Source organism: Bos indicus x Bos taurus, chromosome 14 (assembly GCF_003369695.1).
Source record: "Bos indicus x Bos taurus breed Angus x Brahman F1 hybrid chromosome 14, Bos_hybrid_MaternalHap_v2.0, whole genome shotgun sequence".
Lineage (NCBI taxonomy): Eukaryota > Metazoa > Chordata > Mammalia > Artiodactyla > Bovidae > Bos > Bos indicus x Bos taurus.
The window spans coordinates 6464250-6483561 of record NC_040089.1 but is presented as its reverse complement, the minus strand read 5'-3'; the positions used below and the strand labels follow the sequence as shown (position 1 = coordinate 6483561).

Sequence of the window (19312 nt, the reverse complement as noted above, 5' to 3'; positions counted from 1 at the left end):
GGGTAAGGAGATGGACATTGATCTTTTTACTACTGTGGCAATAAGGTTTTACATTTCGACAGCGCCTTTCAAATCATGGCACCTTATAAAGCACCAGAGGCCGTGATAAGTTGATGCATGGTTGAAATACAGCAAGTGCCTTGGCAGTCCAGCATCACATATTACCTCTTTGGTCCCCGAAGCAGAGGATGGAGGGCTGCTGTTGCATAGCGAAAAACGATAAAACACATTTCTGTGATGGTTATACCGGGGAACTTTTCCGAGCACTTTTCGGGGCTTTCTCTGCAAATCTTTATTGTTCTCACTGGATCTCAATAAAACAGGAAGAGAACAGCTGCTATTAGTGACCCTTTTACACGCGCAGAAATAGAGACAGAGAAAGATTTGGATTTTGAAAAGATTACCAAGTCAGGCAGTGATGGGGTCAACTGCAGGGTCCTTGTCCCTTCTTCTCCCTGGCTCCTCTGTTTCCACCTGACTGTGCCACAGGGCAGCCAACCCTGTGGCACAGGGCACCCTGGGTATGTCAATTCTTATTTTCCATTACTCTTTCCTTGAGTGTTTATCTTAGAACAAGGCTGAACACAGAGAAATGTCTCTCCTTTAAGCTTTCCTTATTCTCTTGTACTCTCTCCTACTATGTGTCTTTTACTTTCTCTTCATTTCTTTCCCGTTGATCTCCTCCTGTCTTCATTTTCTCCCTTTCTCCCTCCACCCTCTCCTTTTCTTTACCCTCTACATTTTTCACTCTCATCTAAGATCATACTCTACTCTCCCATTTCCTGGGAACGAGTTGAAACCCTGTGTGAGGTTCCCTTTTGGAGGAGACTAGGTCCAGGTGGTGCTAGTGGTAAAGAACACGCCTGCCAGTGCAGGAGATGTGTGTTCGATCCCTGGGTTGGGAAGATCCTCTGGAGGAGGAAATAGCTACCCACTTCAGCATTCTTGCTGGGAGAATGCCATGGACAGAGGAACCTGGCGGACTACAGTCTATGGGGTCACACAGAGTCAGGCAGGACTGAGCCTCTGAGCACAGCACAGGTCCAAGCCAGGGGCTTTTCAATCTGGTTCAACTAATTTGGGTAGGTGGGGGAGGGGGAGAGGCTGTGCTTTCACATGTAGCCACTAGGGGGTGCCTGTGCAATGTCTGTGGTTTTATTCGCTCTGGCAAGAAAGCAGCAGAATGGCTTCTTTCCTGGAGAAAGAAGCAAGTGGGCTAGAGTAGCAAGGAGCAAGAGAAGGAAGCAGACATAGGGAACATGGATGCAGAGACAGAACATAAGTCTTCAGGAATGGGAGTGACTGGGCTGAAATGTTTGATTCCATTCATCCTTAGACACGGCTGGAGGGTGCGTGGGGTGTGTGTGTGTGTGTGTTCAACTCTCACTTCATACCTTGGGGTCACTTCAGTGCTTGGAGCAACTGTTTCCTGATCTCTACAAACTAGTGACTTGTGAGCCTGCTGATCTCTGTGGTTCCTTCCAGTTGTATTTCTGGGTCTTGAATGTAGGCTGTTTGGAAGGTGAGTGGAATAAAATAGGAGAGAGGCACTCACAGACTAGCCAGTCCTCGGTGGAGGCATGCCTGATTTATGGATGGGCTGTGAACTCTGCGAAGCCTCCCAACTTTGAAGAGTCTCTCTGTGTCCTGCTCCACGTGTGCTGAGCCTTTCCAGTCATTCTCAAGGTTTGAAAATGCATTTCCCTCTGTAACTCACTGGGGTCGGGGATCACGGTGAACATGTGTGGTGTCTGTCTCCTTGACACATAAATGACTGATTTCTAGGTAAGGCTGGTGCCATCTTTTGGTGCTTGTCCTACATGACAAACTCATTTATCTCTGGTAGCTGGGAAGCAATGCTCTTGGGGGACTGCATTTCAGGAGAAATGGACTTGAACGAGCGTTGAGTACTTGCTGTGAACTGACCACCTGGCTGGGCACTTGGGCTGTGAAGCTGAGCAGGCTCCGAGGACAGTGTGTGGTCAAGGGGGTCCACCAGTGACTGGGGCCCGACCATGAACACAGACAGCACTGGTGGAGTGGAGAGCAGGGAGAGTCCAAACACCATCAGTGCCAAGGACAGGCTTCATGCTTCTGTTTAAACCCTGCAGAATCCTGGAAGGTTGGTGTTTCCTCTCCCTGTGCTCAGAGACATCAAGTCATTGACTGAGGATCACACAGCTAGTAAGTAGGAGAGCTGGGGGCCAAATCAAGGTCTCTCTGGCCCTCTGGCCAGTCAGATTTGGACACCACGCCCAGGGTACTGCCGGGTCTCAGGGAAACCGGGATAGGATGCACCTTTTTAAAACAAAAGGAACAGGAAGCTTGTAGTGTGAGCAGTAACTCAGCAGGAACATGACAATGACCTCAGAGACACTCTTCACACTCATTAGCCCCTGATGACATGGGGTGTTGATATAGCCGTGTCTGACCCACTGCAGTTGGTATCTTTCTCCAGACGTGGGCGTGGCGGTGGTGGGAGTGATTGGGTGGGGCGTCAGCCATGTGGTGGTCGGCTGTGCCAGGGGGGACTTGCTCTGGGGCAGTGCAGTTCCTGAAATGGCCTAGTGACACCTGATCAGCCTCACCTGAGGCTGATCGGGAAAGTGCCCTTCTGTCTCTGATACTGAGACATTGTTTCCAGACGTGTGACTGTGAGTTTCTTAACACATCTTAGGGTCTCCGGTACAGGGCAGACACACGCCTTGTGGATGGAGTAAGCGGCCCCGAGCCTCCGGCCGACGTGGCTCTGGAGAAGTCTGTTTTGTGCACAGCCCGTCCTTTGTTCCCAGAACTGTGCATGCACCAAGCCTGTGCTCGGCAAGTCCTGGTGTGTGCCTGAAGAGATCTCTCTCTGCCCTGGAAGTCGTTAGACCTTGTGAGCACTAGCACTACCCACAGCTGCTTGAGGGAAAACCATGACCTTTCCCAAGGCCTGATTTTCTCACCTTCACAGGGATCGGGAGAGTTGGGACCTGCAGGGTGGCCATCTCAAGAAGACCAGCAGAGTCTGCAGGAGGCGTGGAGGTGCCCCACGGTCAATGGCCTGGCCAGGCTGGTGGGTGGGGATAATTTCCTGAGCATCTCACAGAGACATTTGTCTCCTTCCTCCCTGGAGGACCCCACAGGGATACTCTACGTGCCGGGCACCTGCCCTCTTGGACGGCTCTGAGAGAAGGAGGGTCTGGAGCAGAAGATTCAGTGCCTTTGCTCTCGGCTTCCCGGCATACAGCCCTCCTCCCCAGCTGCTGGTGAGACTTGTCTGCCAACTGTTTGGATGCAGGAGGGGAGGAGCTGGTCTCCAGGGTCCCAGGCTACTGCCTGCGAGGGCAGGACAGGGAAGGGAAGAGAGGAGGCTTAGAGGTCCCATGGGCCTGGGACCGCTCTCTGACATCAGTGGCACTTAAGCAGGTATTAAACTGCTCTGGGCCTCAGTGTCCTCAACTGTAAGTGCTAATGAATAGTATCTTCCCTACAGGGTGTTGAGGGAATGGAAAATAGTGGGTACAAAGACCCTGGCATCCCACCTGGCACAAAGCAAATACTCAATAAAAAGAGCAGTTACTCCATGGCTGGAGTGTCACGGGGGCAGAAGGTCTGAATGGAAAGGAGGGTCTTAGACCAAGTGGTGAGGGGAGCAGCTGAACACTGGCCCCTACTCCTCCCCTGGGATTGTGTGTGTGTGTGTGTGTGTGTGTGTGTGTGTGTGTGTGTGCACATGCTAAGTCTTTCCTGACTTTGCGACCCTATGGACTGTAGCCCGCCAGGCTCCTCTGTCAATGGGATTCTCTAGGCAAGAATACTGGAGTGGGCTGCCATTTCCTACCCTGGGAATCTCCCTGACCCAGGGATCAACCCTGCATCTCCTCCATTGGCAGGTGAATTCTAGACTCTCTCCTTCTCCCTTCCTCCCTTGAAAAGTGGCTGCCAGGGCTCACACCCTAGAAAGCAAAGTCTGTGATAAAGGCATGGAAGTCAGAGGTCTGTGCATTCCACTCTAATTTTAAAGGAGAAAACATTTCCCCTTAAATCCTTCCAACTTGCCCTCAAGGACTGCTGGCATAAGCCCAGTTTTGAAGAGGTGAACTCTGAAACTCAGAAAGGTTATTTAGCTGAGGATGCACAGCGGTCAGAGAGGAGCTGGGACTGCAGAGTGTTTGACCGACCACACTCTGGACCCCCAGTCAGAAACAGTGGTCCCAGGCCTTTCACTTGGTATGCTGGGGCGATGCAAGTGCCCCCAGGAGCTACAGTTGAAGGGAAGGAGAGGCTCAGAAGACCCAGGAAACAGCAATCCAGGGGTGAAAACCCAACAAAGAACTGCTAAGCACTGGCTACGTGCTGGACACTTTATGTGGATTTCCTTAAGAGGTGATACATTTTATCTTCATGACTCTCTTAGGAAATAGGCTCTATTATCATTCCCACTTTACAGATGAGGAAGCTGAGGCACAGAGAGGTGAAGTATCTAGCCCAAGACAGCACAGCTAGTGAGCAACTGAGCCATGATTCTAAATGCAGGCTCTCTGGTCCCAGAGGCTACATTACTGAACTGTCTCATCTGACAACCTCTTGCAAGTTTAGACCAAAGAGAGACATGAAGAAGATTCTTACTGGGACTCTGGAATGGCACCTCACCAGCAGTCAGTTTCATCTAGGGGTGGAGCTTGAGAATGAAGGAAGTTCAAACTTCGGGCTGGGACTTTGGGCAGCTTGGAGCTCCCTGATTCCCGCCCCAAGCATCTCTGGGTATAGTGCAGTGCTCAGTCACTAAATCGTGTCCCACCTGATGCTTTGCGATCCCACGGACTGAAGCCCGCAAGGCTCCTCTGTCCATGGGATTTCCCAGGCAAGAATACTGGAGTGGGTTGTCATTTCTTTCTCCAAGGCATTGTCCCAACCCAGGAATCGAACCCTGAATCTCCTGCCTTGGCAGGTGGATTCGTCCTCCCATGCCATCAGGGAGGCCCCCCTTGGGTGTCGAGTCACCTCTATTTGCGTCAAGAGTACAGGCAGTTGCCTGGGAGCCTGGGGGGAAGACCCGCTCCCAGAGGAGTGGCATGTCTATGGCTTATTCCTTCATCGCACATTTCTGGTGCCCCTACACCCGTCCTAGGCCACTAAGTGCTGCGGACCCTTCCTCATAAAAGAAAGCTCTAGCCCTGTCTGTGAGGTGCTCATGGTCTGGGGAAAACAGAATCAGAGTTCTCCGTGAGCGAGGCCTGACCAGTTCTGACGGGACACAGAACAGGTACCACTTTGCTGGGGAAGTCCTAGAAGGCTGTCCAAGAACAGAGACGTAGAGGCCTGGACTTGAGGTGGATATGGTGGGGCAAAGACAGGACAGACTTTCGGGCCCCGCCACTGACTCTACCTGGATATCTGAAAACGGTCCGATGGAGGATTTGTCTAGGGGGTTGGCGGGGTGTAAATGAAAGGAGGACGGCAGCACCCACGTGCGTCCAGGGGACTGCGCCCCAGAGGGGACGGGCTGGGGCGCAGCTCCCTGCCCCGCCTCCGGACTCGGCGGATTTCTGCGTGAAGAGAATGACAACCCGGCAGCAAGCCGGGATGACAAAGCCGACCTGAAGGGCACACGCTTTTATGTAATCGACCTCGGTTCCGAGGGTCTCGCGGGTTGGAGCTGAGCGCAAGAGGCACCCACCGAGACAGGACGGCTGGGCACCCACGTTATTTCCTAGCAAACAGGAGCGGGGGAGGCAAAGCGAGCTAAGTTATGGAAGTCCAGGGAGCTTGAGAGCAGGGCAGCTCGCCCCGCCGCCCTTTCCCAGAGCCCGCGGCGGCGAGCCCGGGCGCTCCTCCGCGTCCTTCTCCGCCCGGCCCCTGAGCCGAGCGCGCAGCCCTCCTCCCGGGATCGCTGGCTGGGTGACCTTGGGCGAGCCGCTTGACCTCTCTGGGCACAGTTGCCCGGGCTCTGCGTCTCGGCCCGCCGTGACCGAGCCGCGCGGCGCTCCGCGCACGCCTCTCCCGGAGCTGCGGACGGGCGCGGCGCCGGCGGGAGGCCCCCGGGACGCCCCTCCCGGGCCCGGCCGCGCAGCCGGGAGCAGCCCCACCAGGCGGCGCGCCGCAGCGGGCGGCGGGCGGCAGGGCGCGGGGCCCAGCGCGCAGGCGCGGCGGGCGGGGCGGGGCCGGGCGCGGCGGGCGGGGCCAGGCCCTCGGCTCCGCGGCTCAGAGAGCGCGGGGCGGCGCGCGGCGAGCGGGTCGCTGCTGAGCTCCGCTCCGGCGCCGGCTGGCGGGGCTCGCCGGGGACTGTGTCCAGTTCGCGGAGCGCGCCGCCGGCTCGGCCGGAGGGCCGCCTGATCGCTCCGGCCCGTGGCGGGAGCGCGGGGCCCGCGTCTGGGAGGCGGCGGCCGCCAGCGCGGGGCCGTCGGCGGCCAACCCCCGGGGACCGGGGCTGCGCGGCCGGTTCCCGCCCCGCGCCGCCGCCGCCGCCACCGCCTCCGTCGCCGCCGCCGCCCCAGGGCCGACCGATCGGCTTGGCTCCGCCGCGCCCCGCGCAGCCCCGCCGCGGCGTCCGGCCCGGGTTCCGCGCCGCTGGGGCGCGGGCGGGGTCGGGGGTTGCGGGGCCGCCGCCGCCGCCCGCCCGCCGGGAGTCCGCGTCCCGGGCCCGGGCGGCCGGCGAGCATGGAGGAGAAGTACCTGCCGGAGCTGATGGCGGAGAAGGACTCCCTGGACCCCTCCTTCACGCACGCCCTGCGGCTGGTGAACCAAGGTGAGGGCGCGAGCCGGCCGGCCGGCCGGCCGACCGACCGTTAACGGTCGCCCACTGCCGTTGGGGACCCGGGAGCGGCGGCGGGCTGGGGGGAGGGGCGGGGGGCTGGAGACTGGGGGGCGTCGGGCCCGGGGGCGAGGCGCAGGTGTTGGGAGTTGCGGAGCCGTGGGGGCGGGCTGGCCGTCGACCTCGGGGCGACTGGAGGGGACCCAGGTCGCGATCTGGGGGAGCTGATTCGGGTGGGGATGTGGGACACCTAGGGGAAGCCGGAGTGTTCTGTGCGCGTTGTGGGGAGACGCGGGAAGGAAGGCAGGCTGGGCGTTTGGATGAGACTTGAATCTGTGGGGGACTCGAGGGTACCCCAGGGAAACTTGCGGGTGGGGGACCGCGAACATCTGGGGGCTTCGTTGGGGCGGGGGTTGAATGAGCTCATTGGAGGGGAGAATGGGGCGGTGGGGGGCTCTAGGGGACTAGTTGCGTTTGGTTAGTCTAGGGAGCTGGAGAAAGAACTCGAGGAAAATGGAAGGATTCGAGGGGATCGGAAGCAGAAGAGGTGAAGGGAACAGGTGCTTGGATTGTTGGTGAAGTTTGAGGACCTCGGAGGAGGTTTGGGGTCAGAACCCCTGGCACTTTGGAGGAGCAGGGCCCGCCGTCCCGGTTCCCTCTTCATCCCTCTCTCTCTCTCTCTCTCTCTCTCTCTCTCTCTCTCTCTCTCTCTCTCTTTCTCTCACGGGTCCGGGCTCTCGCCGCCCTCCCCGGGGGTGGGCAGCTCACACCTAGCCTTGCAGGCCGGCCCTTGGAGAGTCATCGGGGGGCGGGAAGAGACCCACGCAGGAGAGTCCGCTTCTTGACTTGCCTGTCCTCTCTGTGGGAGGCTCTCTGTGGGTCACCCTCATTGGGGGCTGGTTCGGGGTTGAGAACACTGGCCAAGGAGCCTTCGCTGCTTATGCCATTTCAGCACGCCTCCGGCCAGCTCAGGGCGTGAGCCGCCCGGGGAAGTACCGGACGCGGGGTGCAGGGGCGTACGGAGGCGTGCCCGCTCGGGACGGCGTTCCCTGGCTTGTTCCTTCTCCAGCTTCCCGAGTAATCTGCCGGGATGGACGGTAAATGAAGCCCGCCTTCCCCAGAGCGGTGTCCTTCATCCCCCCATGGATCTGGAATGCGTGTTTCAGATAAAGATGGGTTTGGGAGACGCTGGTATCAGATCTGTTACCTTTTGCACGAATCACTGTGCCTTGAGGGTCTGTGGTTCCCGACTCAGCCGGGTCTGCTGATCTTCATGCTGGCCCTGGCTGTTTTATTGTTGAAAGTGAAAGATGAGGCAGACATATTCTATTTGGATATAGGTGTCTATATTTTACAACAGCGACCTCCGGTATTTGCCTATTGCAACCCGTTCTTCCTAGTAGGGTGTGTGTGTGGTCGAGTGAGGGTCTTGGTGGAGGGACTGACTGTCTGCAAGAATTTAAGCTTGATATTTAATTTGTTGAACAGAGATGGGTTCACTGAGCTTTCCCATTTTAATTGTAGGCTTATTTTTATTTAATAAAACGGGCTTGTGAAAAAGTAATGGCTATGCGTTACAGAAAGCGAATTTTAAGTTTTATTGCCATGCTCTTGTGAACAGTTCTACAGTTGGGTTTGTACTCTTCTCTCTTTGTGATTTACATATATCTTTTGTTGCCTGCTGGGCTGTCATCTCTATGAAAGAAATTTCTTTGTACGTTGTGTGAGATCATTGGCATTAGAAATATTCTGGATTGTGGAATGAAGTGTATTTTTCTGAATAAAGAATCTGAGTCAAAGTTAGGTTGTACTCAATTAAAGAAGCAGTTTAACAAAAGTGTAGTAAGTTATCTTATTTTGAAAGTCAGAACTAATTTTCTGTGCCAGGTTGCTGTGGCATTCATTCTGCTAATACATTCGGAATTCTTTTGGTTTCTTTGTTTTTACCTGTGGTAATTGCTTTCAGTTATTTGAAACAGATCTTGGGCAATGTTGCCATTTAGTGTTTTTTTTTTTTTTTTTTAAATGGTGTTAAACCTGATTACCTTACTTTTTCATTAAGAATGTAATTCTTGCAAGAGGTACATTTCTCACATTGAACAGTTAGGCAAGTAACTTATTCAGATGTTCTTACTACTGTTAATTTTGATTTTTTCAGACTGAAATGTTTTCCTCTTAAATCACAGGCTGATATCTGGAATGCAAAGCTCTATCATTTAAAATATTAATTATGCTGTTATGTAACTCCAGGATTACAAGTGGCATTTCTAAAACACGGTGTCTTAAATCTGAATCGATTATTATGAAGCTTTGATTTTAAATCTGATAATCATCTTGTGATTGACTACCAAGAGCATTTTTATTCTTTTTTTAATCTGTATTTTTTGACTATTTCCCTCTAAAGGGAGACATCTGTTTTTCAGATGAATCTTGATACTAGGATGGGTATTCAGGCACTACCTTGTACATGGTAATGGGTCACACCTTTATTTTATTGTGGAGTGGCCTGTGATAAGTAGACTTGATGGTTAACATCACCAAATGCTGTCAGTGCCTCTGCATAGTATTCTGAAGTTTCCCAGGCTCTTTGAGGCCCAGCTGTCTACTTGTGTTCTCACTCTCAAGCCCCAGTGAGGCAGACGCTGATGTCTCTGTTTTTCAGGGGAGGCAGCTGGTAGGTGACTGAGATAGGTGAATCTGAACTCAGGTCTTTGGTCTCATAAGGCCATTGTTCTCCATACTCAGACTTTCTCCAAAAGATGGCACTGAAACACTTCACAGATGGGAATTTAAAACCCTGCCGAAGTCAATAGAACTAATATGCTTGTTTCCTGTTGACTTCCTGTTGATTTTCTAAAAACGTTTGTTTCTGTGCTTGTCTAGTGGTCTTCTTTGAAGAAACAAGCTTTCATGGTAGATATTTCCTACAGGATTCTAGTGCTCAGGTCAAGAGGCATTTTTGAATTAAAGCCCTTTGGGGACCAATATATGATTTTAGTAATCAACACACTGTGATAGTGTTGATAAATGAGGTATGTTCATTTTTTAAAAATTTGGCATTTGTAGACACTGATAGCTGAATTACCTTTTTTTCCTAATTATATTCAAGTAAGAACTTGAGCTGGAAGCACAAGATATATGCTTCTATGCTAACGTAGGTTGGCTTTTACACTTTTTCCAGGCTTATTCTTCCTAGTGGGCATTAGTTCTTGGCTTTTATTGCAATTTCTCAGGATAAATTTTCCTTCCTCTCACCCCCTCAAATATTGAGTGCTCTTGTTTCTCTGCCAAAAATAACGTGTGATGTTTACTTGATGTTAAAACTGAATCAAATAAAATAAACTTTTTTTTAAATCCCCACCTCCATTGCCTGTAGAGTGAGTTGACATTGCAGTTTCTTGCCAAGGAGGTTAATTGGAGATGAAAGTTGCATTCCGTGTTTTATATTATATTTGCTACTAGGGGATGTGCTGACTCTTACTAAAAACATCTTCAGAAATGTCTTACGCATTATAATTTAATCCAGTTCTCTGGTCTTGCATTGGATGGTTTTCAGTCCAAGCCAAGTAACCATTAAATAAGATTACATAACCCTGTATTTTTAATTACCTGATATAATATATGGATTGGTGGCTGGTTCACTGCCAAGTTATATTTAGTGGTTGGTTACAAGAGGAAGTGGAGCAGAGGATTCCAGGTTATGGTGGTCTGTTAGTGTCCAGTGGAGAAGGAAATGGCAACCCACTCCAGTATTCTTGCCTAGAGAATCCGCCGGGCAGAGAAGCCTGGTGGGCTACCATCCATAGGATCGCACAGAGTTGGACACAGCTGAAGCGACTTAGCATGCATGCATGCGTTAATGTCCAGATAAATTTCTTTGGTGTTTCAAAATAAGTGTTTTTCATATTACATCAGTTTCTCTTAATAATGAGATTCTTAGCATTATTTAGTATGTGGGATAAACATATATGAAGGAAGGATCATTATTTTGCCTTATGTGCTTCTCTTTGTACAACAAAGCTCGGTGGCTTAAGAGTTTCACTTTGGGGGACCCTTTCTGGAAATTGTTTTGGTTGCTTGTGTGTTGTCAAGTGTATAAAGTAGGAGAAGAATGAGAGTGAAGGTTGCAGAATTCCATTTAGCTGTGGTGCCTTCACGCCATAGCGTGCACTTCTCTGCTTCATCCAGGGAAGAGTGTGGTTATTTAGTTTCTAATAGTTTTTCTTAGGCTTATCAGGTTTTGCTTTTTGTAAGAAAATGGATGCAATGACTCACGTATTTATTCTTTGACTCACATATTTAGATAAATCATTTTCTGTAGTGTTATGACTCAGAAGGATCCAGTGATTGTCAGTTATGGCGCTTTGGTATCCAGACATTAGTAGCAGGTTTATTGAGAACCTACCTCGCAGGGTGTTTTTGCTGGTCCTGGACCAAGAGAGGGAAAAATTTCAGCCTCTACTCCTGAGGAATATCTGCTCTCTTCTGCATCAGATTGAGAGTGGGCTTTAAGTGTTTAGATGCTCTCTCCTTTCCAGAGGAATGTCTTATTGGCCGTCAACTATCCTTTTGAACTATTTTGTGACAAGGTGGTTTAGATTTAATTCTTGTTCTAGAAACATTTACCAGGTACTTCTCCATACTCAGCCATATCTATAAACTTAATACTTACCCAGAGCTACATACTGACAGAATGTCCGAGGGGATGTTCAAGCTTTGTTGTTTTCCACATCACACGGACCTTTGGACGTATGAAGGGTCAACCTGTGATGATACAGGTAGTTAATGACAGAAGGGGGATTAAAACTCTGGCCTTTTATGTGCAGTTTGTTCTTTTCTCTCTAGCTTGTGCTGGAATTGAAAGATGAGTTATATAGCATCCATTGTTACATTGATACTTTATCCTCCAAGTTTCTGCTGTAGATATCTTGTCTGACCACTTCCCTCCCTCCATGGGCTAGAGTGCCTGTTTCTGGTCCTGAAGCAGGTGGTGCCTAACTCTCTGATGGGGTGATAGTCATCACAGTGTAGTATTTGGATCTCTGTTTTCCCTGGAGAGTGTGAGCTCTTCGGGAGGTAAGGCTTGGTCTTACCTATCTTTGTGTCTTCAGAATCTCATATAGTTCTTAGTCTGTAGCCCTTGTAAACTCCAGTCTTCATTTCAGTGTTGTTTTAATTCTCATAAAGGTAGAAGAATCAGAAAGTATTTGGAGTTTGGCAGTCCTTAATGCCTTTGCTTTTTACCACTTGAGAGACCTGACTGAGTAGGGGTAGGAGGAAGTCCCCCGCAGGTGTGCAGGCAGACACGGGAGGGGGTTCTAAGTGAATGCAGTGTTGAACAAGCAGGAGAGCACCCCAGAGCTCACTCCATGGGGTGGGCTGTAGGGGTCCTTCTCAGGAGGTGAGGAGATCTTATCAGATCTGCTTGGAATCTGATGATTATTTACTTTTATTCTTTCTTGAGGAACTTATTAGGCAGTGCACTCTAACATTGTTAGTGCTCCTTGCCTAAACTAATGAGATTTCTCATAACAGATTTAAACCAGAAGTTGGGTGACCCTCGTCGCTTGCTGAATAAGGCTTACCTGAAGGAGTTAATCTTCACTCTCAGATGCCACACAGACCCAGGAACAGTGGTGGTTGCGGATGGAATGCCAGCAGCAGTTTGGATGTCACGAGACCCTTTGCTTGTCATCATTCCCCCTGAGTGGAGATAGAATGGCTTATGTGTTTTACCAAGAAACAGAAGTAGAGTGTTGGTAGCTTTGGGATAATGATCACAATAAAAGCTGCCAAAAGGAGGGCCTCTGTGCCTGGTGCTTCCTGTGCATTATCAAGTCCCCACAAGATCTTGGAAGGTAGCTGATTTTATTCCCTGCCTGTGTCGTTTGTTTTTTCAGATGAGGCATCTGAGGCTCTAAAGGGTGCACAGTCCTCAGGCTGAACTTCTAAATCAAGCCATCTTGTGTTTTGATAAGATACTTTAAGAAGAGACTCAAAGACAGAACCCAACATTGTTGTTTGATTACAGTGAAAGCCAGTTAGGAAGTTCCCTTTGTGATGATGAATTTTTAAATGAGGTTTCCCAGAATGTATTTTACCAAAAAGGCAAGCTCCCTTTTTTCCTATGTTCTCCAGCAGTACTTTTCAGTCTTTAGTAAGCATGCAAGGTAAGGAGTTTTGCTTATGTATATTCCAGTAATCACGGATAAAGTAGGAAACCTTTCTGTATTGAAATAAGTCAATTCTTGATGAAGCTCTCTCTCTTAGAGACAGAGCTCTTCGTGTTTAAATACTCTCGCAGAAACAGTTGGTGTGATATCAGGAATTTAGAGGCAGTTTATGGTATGTTTTAAAAATTCCCCATCTTTTAAAACTAGGCTTATAAAAGAAAAAAAAATATCAAGAATATACAAGAACATAGTCTCACAGATAATGATTTTGGCTCTGTGAAGGAAGTGGGGTATGTTTGAATATACTTGATTGCAATTGTTAATAATACTACTTTTTATCAAGAACCTTTTTTGGGCTAGATTCTTTATGTACATGATTTCATTTAATTTTTTAAACAGTCTTGAAAGAGTAAATCATTTTACCTTATACTGTAGATGAGGAAGCTGAGGGCAGGGAGGTTAAATAATTTGCATAATGTCAGACAGCTAATAAGTGGTAAGCCAGGATTCAGATCTTTATCTGCCCCCTGCAGAGTGCTGTGCACTCCAGCAGAGGTGGGGGCTTTCCTTGTGGCTGGGCTTTCCTGTTGACTTTCCTGGGAGAACCTCGGCCATGCAGCTTTTAAAGTGAGCTGCCTGGCACTGACCTGGCGCTCTGTGAGCACGGCTGACTGTACAGCCGGCAGGTAGTGCGGCGACCGTGCGGGGTAGTAGCTGTGTGACCACAAGAGGCGTGGAAGGTCTGGTGGATGCCTTTACATGGGCAACGGTGCTGCTTCACAGGGAAGAGCTGCCAGAGGAGTCACGTGATTCTGGCAGGTGATGACTTTCTAGTCCGTGACCCTGTACCAGTTCCTTAGCTTCCCGGAGCCGCAGTTTTCATCTGTAACATTGGAGACCTTATACCTCCTCTGTGGGGTGGCCATTTTAGATGGGGTCTAAGTACCGTGTCCTGAACAAACATTACCTGCTCATTTCACAGAATTGCCCGAGACAGGTGTGTGCGCACAGGCATCACTTTCCAGACATAAAGTATATAATAATAACTCAATGCATAAATCATCCAGTCTCCTTCCTCAGGGTAATTTTATGTTATTAAAATGATTTTAGTTTTCCAATCCTGGAGATACTGAAGGGGAAACTCATTCTTTGGGAAGCCTCTTTCATTAATATCATGTACAAAATTAGCAGCAGCTCTGACTGGTTTTTATTATGCTAGTCAAGATGCAGCACCTGAGGCTTCCATTAACAAATGAGGCTTCCATAAACAGATTTATGACTGCACATCTTAAAACATGTCTGGACACTCAGCAGCCGCTCTCCACAGGCACAGGGTACCTTGCTCTGAATTGGTAAGCTGTAAATTTCCATAATTTTTTGCATTTCCATAATTTTTCACCAATCAGCCCCTGCTGCTATTTTAAGAACTTTAAAAGATGTTCTTGGCATATTATTGATGTTCTTCCTTGGTGTGATAAAGAGTTGTGAGTGTGTGAGAGCACCCTTTTTGATATTAATCTTACACTTGGGGTCACTGTTGGTTCACGCGCCCATGGAGAAATTGTCACGTAGGGGAGAGCGGATGGTTTCCTTCCCGTCATTTTCCCTTGTTCTCCGGCTGCTTCAGTTACTTGGCGCCCCGTGCCCTGCTCTTCTTCCACTAGATGGCGCTCCGTATAGCCCAGTCACCCTCTGCATCCGCACAGGGGACTTCATCTGAGCCAGTGTTAGTCTTGATCCATCAAGCTTGCGTTGCTTTGATATTCATGTACTGATATTAATCTTCCACATTGCTGATGTTTTAAGATGCATACTCTCTAGCCAGCATTTTCAGAAAATCAAGATCAGTTTTGTTTTGTGCCTAAGGTGTGCCTGGCATTGCTGCAAGGTTCTTTTCCATACATTACCCCCGTTAGTCCTGGTGACCGCCTCGGGAAGTAGTTTTGTTGTTGTCATTCTACAGGTAAAGAAATGGAGGCTAGGGAGCTATATAACTTGTTCAGGGTCATGCAACTAACTTACAACAACAGTTTTTGGAGGAAAGTTTTGGGGTAGTCTGGCTTACGGCTGTTGGACATGTGCTCTGTTGATTTTGTTGGGGAGAACTATAGTGCTGATGGTGACTTGCATTGGCATGTAGAAGTCAAATCCGTTGTGTGAGGAAGCAAACAGTGGTAGCCGAAGCTTTGTCAGCTGGTGTGGAAACTGCTGCTTCCTTTTGCTTCTTTTGTCTCCTAACTCGTGTGGGCCCAGGGGCTAGATCAGTACCAGGTACAAAGCCATGGGGAACTTCGAACAAAGCTCTGATTCTGCTTTCAGTAATTTTAGCTGAAATATTAGATCGAGTCCATAGGAATTGAAAAATTTGTACTGAAGTTTCTTTAACTCCATTCATTTATTTAATATTTGTTGAGTATCTGCCCTTCTGAACTGAACTGTTTGTTCTGGGCCAGTTACTTCTCTGAGTCTCTGTTCCCTTGTCTGCACATTGGCAGTAATGCCTGCCTTGTAGGTCATTGGGGCGAAATGACAATGATTTTGTATTTTTAAAATTTTATTAAAAATTTTTTAATATATAGGATATAGGTATATTTTTATACCCAATATGAGATCATTATGCATTTATGTTTATCTTCACTTTACATTATTTTTTCTATCTGAATTTCATGCATCAGGTCATGGTCACCAACGTGTGTAGTGGGTTGTCTGCCAGTCATTTTCAGGGCTGGCTGGCTGCTGCCGCCTTGTGCCACCCCGTCCCTTTCTTCTGGTTACATGGGCTCAGCAAACACAAACAGAAGCTTAGAAAAATCTCTCTCACTTTTTGTTTGCTTCATTATGCAAACTGCAGCTAACTAAAGATGATACTGAAATAAGATTCATATGAGTGGAGAAGGACACATGGTTAAGGACACAATTTTAAATCAGACAGACCTGAGTTCACATCTTAGCTCTGCCGCTTCTCTGCGTTGTGACTGTAGATGTGTGAACCCCTCTCAGCCTCAGTTTCCATGATGAAGAAATGGGCATGAACAGTTAATAAAGCCTCTGAAGTTTTTGTGGGATTTCAGTGGGGTGTGTGAAGAGCTCTGTCATGTCTGGCATCTAATAAGTGCAGAATAAATGGTTGCTGTAGCAGTCCTCCTCCTCCTCACCCCCCTCCTCCTCACCCCCCTCCTCCTCACCCCCCTCCTCCTCACCACCCTCCTCCTCACCACCCTCCTCCTCACCAACCTCCTCCTCACCCCCCTCCTCCTCACCCTCCTCCTCCTCACCCTCCTCCTCCTCACCAACCTCCTCCTCACCCCCCTCCTCCTCACCCCCCTCCTCCTCACCCCCCTCCTCCTCACCCTCCTCCTCCTCACCCTCCTCCTCCTCACCCCCCTCCTCCTCCTCACCCCCCTCCTCCTTCTCACCCCCCTCCTCCTCACCCCCCTCCTCCTCACCCCCTCCTCCTCACCCTCCTCCTCCTCACCCTCCTCCTCCTCAGCCCCTCCTCCTCACCCCCTCCTCCTCACCCCCCTCCTCCTCCTCACCCCCCTCCTCCTCACCCCCCTCCTCCTCCTCACCCCCCTCCTCCTCCTCACCCCCCTCCTCCTCCTCACCCCCCTCCTCCTCCTCACCCCCTCCTCCTCTCACCACCCTCCTCCTCACCACCCTCCTCCTCACCCTCCTCCTCCTCACCCCCCTCCTCCTCACCCCCCTTCTCCTCCTCACCACCCTCCTCCTCACCACCCTCCTCCTCACCCTCCTCCTCTTCACCCTCCTCCTCTTCACCCCCCTCTTCCTTCTCACCCCCCTCCTCCTCCTCACCCCCCTCCTCCTCACCCCCCTCCTCCTCACCCTCCTCCTCCTCACCCTCCTCCTACTCCTCACCATCCTCCTCACCACCCTCCTCCTCCTCACCCCCCTCCTCCTTCTCACCACCCTCCTCCTCACCAACTTCCTCCTCCTCACCAACCTCCTCCTCACCCCCCTCCTCCTTCTCACCGCCCTCCTCCTCACCATCCTCCTCCTCACCCCCCTCCTCCTCACCCTCCTCCTCCTCACCAACCTCCTCCTCACCCCCCTCCTCCTCACCCTCCTCCTCCTCACCCTCCTCCTCCTCACCCCCCTCCTCCTCCTCACCCCCCTCCTCCTTCTCACCCCCCTCCTCCTCACCCCCCTCCTCCTCACCCTCCTCCTCCTCACCCTCCTCCTCCTCACCCTCCTCCTCCTCAGCCCCTCCTCCTCACCCCCTCCTCCTCACCCCCTCCTCCTCCTCACCCCCTCCTCCTCACCCCCCTCCTCCTCCTCACCCCCCTCCTCCTCCTCACCCCCCTCCTCCTCCTCACCCCTCCTCCTCTCACCACCCTCCTCCTCACCACCCTCCTCCTCACCCCCCTTCTCCTCCTCACCACCCTCCTCCTCACCACCCTCCTCCTCACCCTCCTCCTCTTCACCCTCCTCCTCTTCACCCCCCTCTTCCTTCTCACCCCCCTCCTCCTCCTCACCCCCCTCCTCCTCACCCCCCTCCTCCTCACCCTCCTCCTCCTCACCCTCCTCCTACTCCTCACCATCCTCCTCACCACCCTCCTCCTCCTCACCCCCTCCTCCTTCTCACCACCCTCCTCCTCACCAACTTCCTCCTCCTCACCAACCTCCTCCTCACCCCCCTCCTCCTTCTCACTGCCCTCCTCCTCACCATCCTCCTCCTCACCCCCCTCCTCCTCACCCTCCTCCTCTTCACCCTCCTCCTCTTCACCCCCCTCTTCCTTCTCACCCCCCTCCTCCTCCTCACCCCCCTCCTCCTCACCCCCCTCCTCCTCACCCTCCTCCTCCTCACCCTCCTCCTACTCCTCACCATCCTCCTCACCACCCTCCTCCTCCTCACCCCCCTCCTCCTTCTCACCACCCTCCTCCTCACCATCCTCCTCACCACCCTCCTCCTCCTCACCCCCTCCTCCTTACCCCCTCCTCCTTCTCACCACCCTCCTCCTCACCATCCTCCTCTTCACCCTCCTCCTCCTCACCCCCCTCTTCCTTCTCACCACCCTCCTCCTCTTCACCATCCTCCTCACCACCCTCCTCCTCCTCACCCTCCTCCTACTCCTCACCACCCTCCTCCTCACCCTCCTCCTCTTCACCCTCCTCCTCCTCACCCCCCTCTTCCTTCTCACCCCCCTCCTCCTCCTCACCCTCCTCCTCCTCACCACCCTCCTACTCCTCACCACCCTCCTCCTCACCACCCTCCTCCTCACCCTCCTCCTCTTCACCCTCCTCCTCCTCACCCCCCTCTTCCTTCTCACCCCCCTCCTCCTCCTCACCCCCTCCTCACCCTCCTCCTCCTCACCCTCCTCCTCCTCACCCTCCTCCTACTCCTCACCACCCTCCTCCTCACCAACCTCCTCCTCCTCACCAACCTCCTCCTCACCCCCCTCCTCCTTCTCACCGCCCTCCTCCTCACCATCCTCCTCCTCACCCTCTCCTCCTTCTCACCGCCCTCCTCCTCACCATCCTCCTCCTCACCCCCCTCCTCCTTCTCACCACCACCCTCCTCCTCACCATCCTCCTCCTCACCCCCCTCCTCCTCCTCACCCTCCTCCTTACCCCCCTCCTCCTCCTCACCCTCCTCCTCCTCACCCCCTCCTCCTCCTCACCCCCTCCTCCTCCTCACCCCCTCCTCCTCCTCACCCCCTCCTCCTCCTCACCCCCTCCTCCTCACCCTCCTCCTCCTTACCCCCCTCCTCCTCACCACCCTCCTCACCACCCTCCTCACCCACCTCCTCCTCCTCAGCAACCTCCTCCTCACCAACCTCCTCCTCACCACCACCCTCCTCACCACCGTCCTCCTCCTCACCCTCCTCCTCACCCTCCTCCTCACCCCCCTCCTCCTCCTTACCCTCCTCCTCCTCACCCCCATCCTCCTCCTCACCACCTCTTCCTCCTTGCCACCCTCCTGCTCACCACCCTCCTCCTCACCACCCTCCTCCTCTCCACCGTCCTCCACCTCGCCATCCTTTTCCTCACCACTCTCCTCCTCACCATCCTCCCCCTCACCCTCCTCCTCACCACCCTCCTCCTCCTCACCACCCTCCTTCTCCTCACCATCCTCCTCCTCCTCACCACCCTCCTCCTCACCATCCTCCTCATCACCACCACTATCATATTTTAATCAGAGAATCTGTAATCCAGTGGGGGAGATAAACATGTAGGGGGAACAATTTTAAGAGTGTGTTAAGTGCTGTAGAAGAAGACGACATACGGGCTTTAGGGAATCAGAATGACCTCTCTCATCTCAGGACCAAGCTAGGCTTTCTGGCAGAGGCTTTCTCAGAGAGGATTAGCTGGATGCAGAAATTGGAGGAAAGGACTTGTCAGGGATAGGTAAATTTTCTGACTCCTCCAGGTTATTAATTCC

General features: G+C 51.8%; 1 protein-coding gene across 3 annotated transcripts in view; it reads left to right on the top strand.

Annotated features, from left to right (window-relative positions):
• Positions 1-6576: 6576 nt before the first annotated feature.
• KHDRBS3 (KH RNA binding domain containing, signal transduction associated 3) overlaps positions 6577-19312 on the top strand; it is a 153371-nt gene continuing 140635 nt past the window's right edge. For 2 of the 3 annotated variants that reach the window (XM_027560776.1, XM_027560775.1), the window contains exon 1: positions 6577-6733. In XM_027560776.1, the coding sequence (XP_027416577.1) occupies positions 6646-6733 (88 nt within the window). In that variant the 5' untranslated portion in view covers positions 6577-6645. Of the gene's footprint in view, positions 6734-7765; positions 7837-19312 lie in introns of those variants that run through there. The other variant, XM_027560777.1, reaches the window with a different exon arrangement.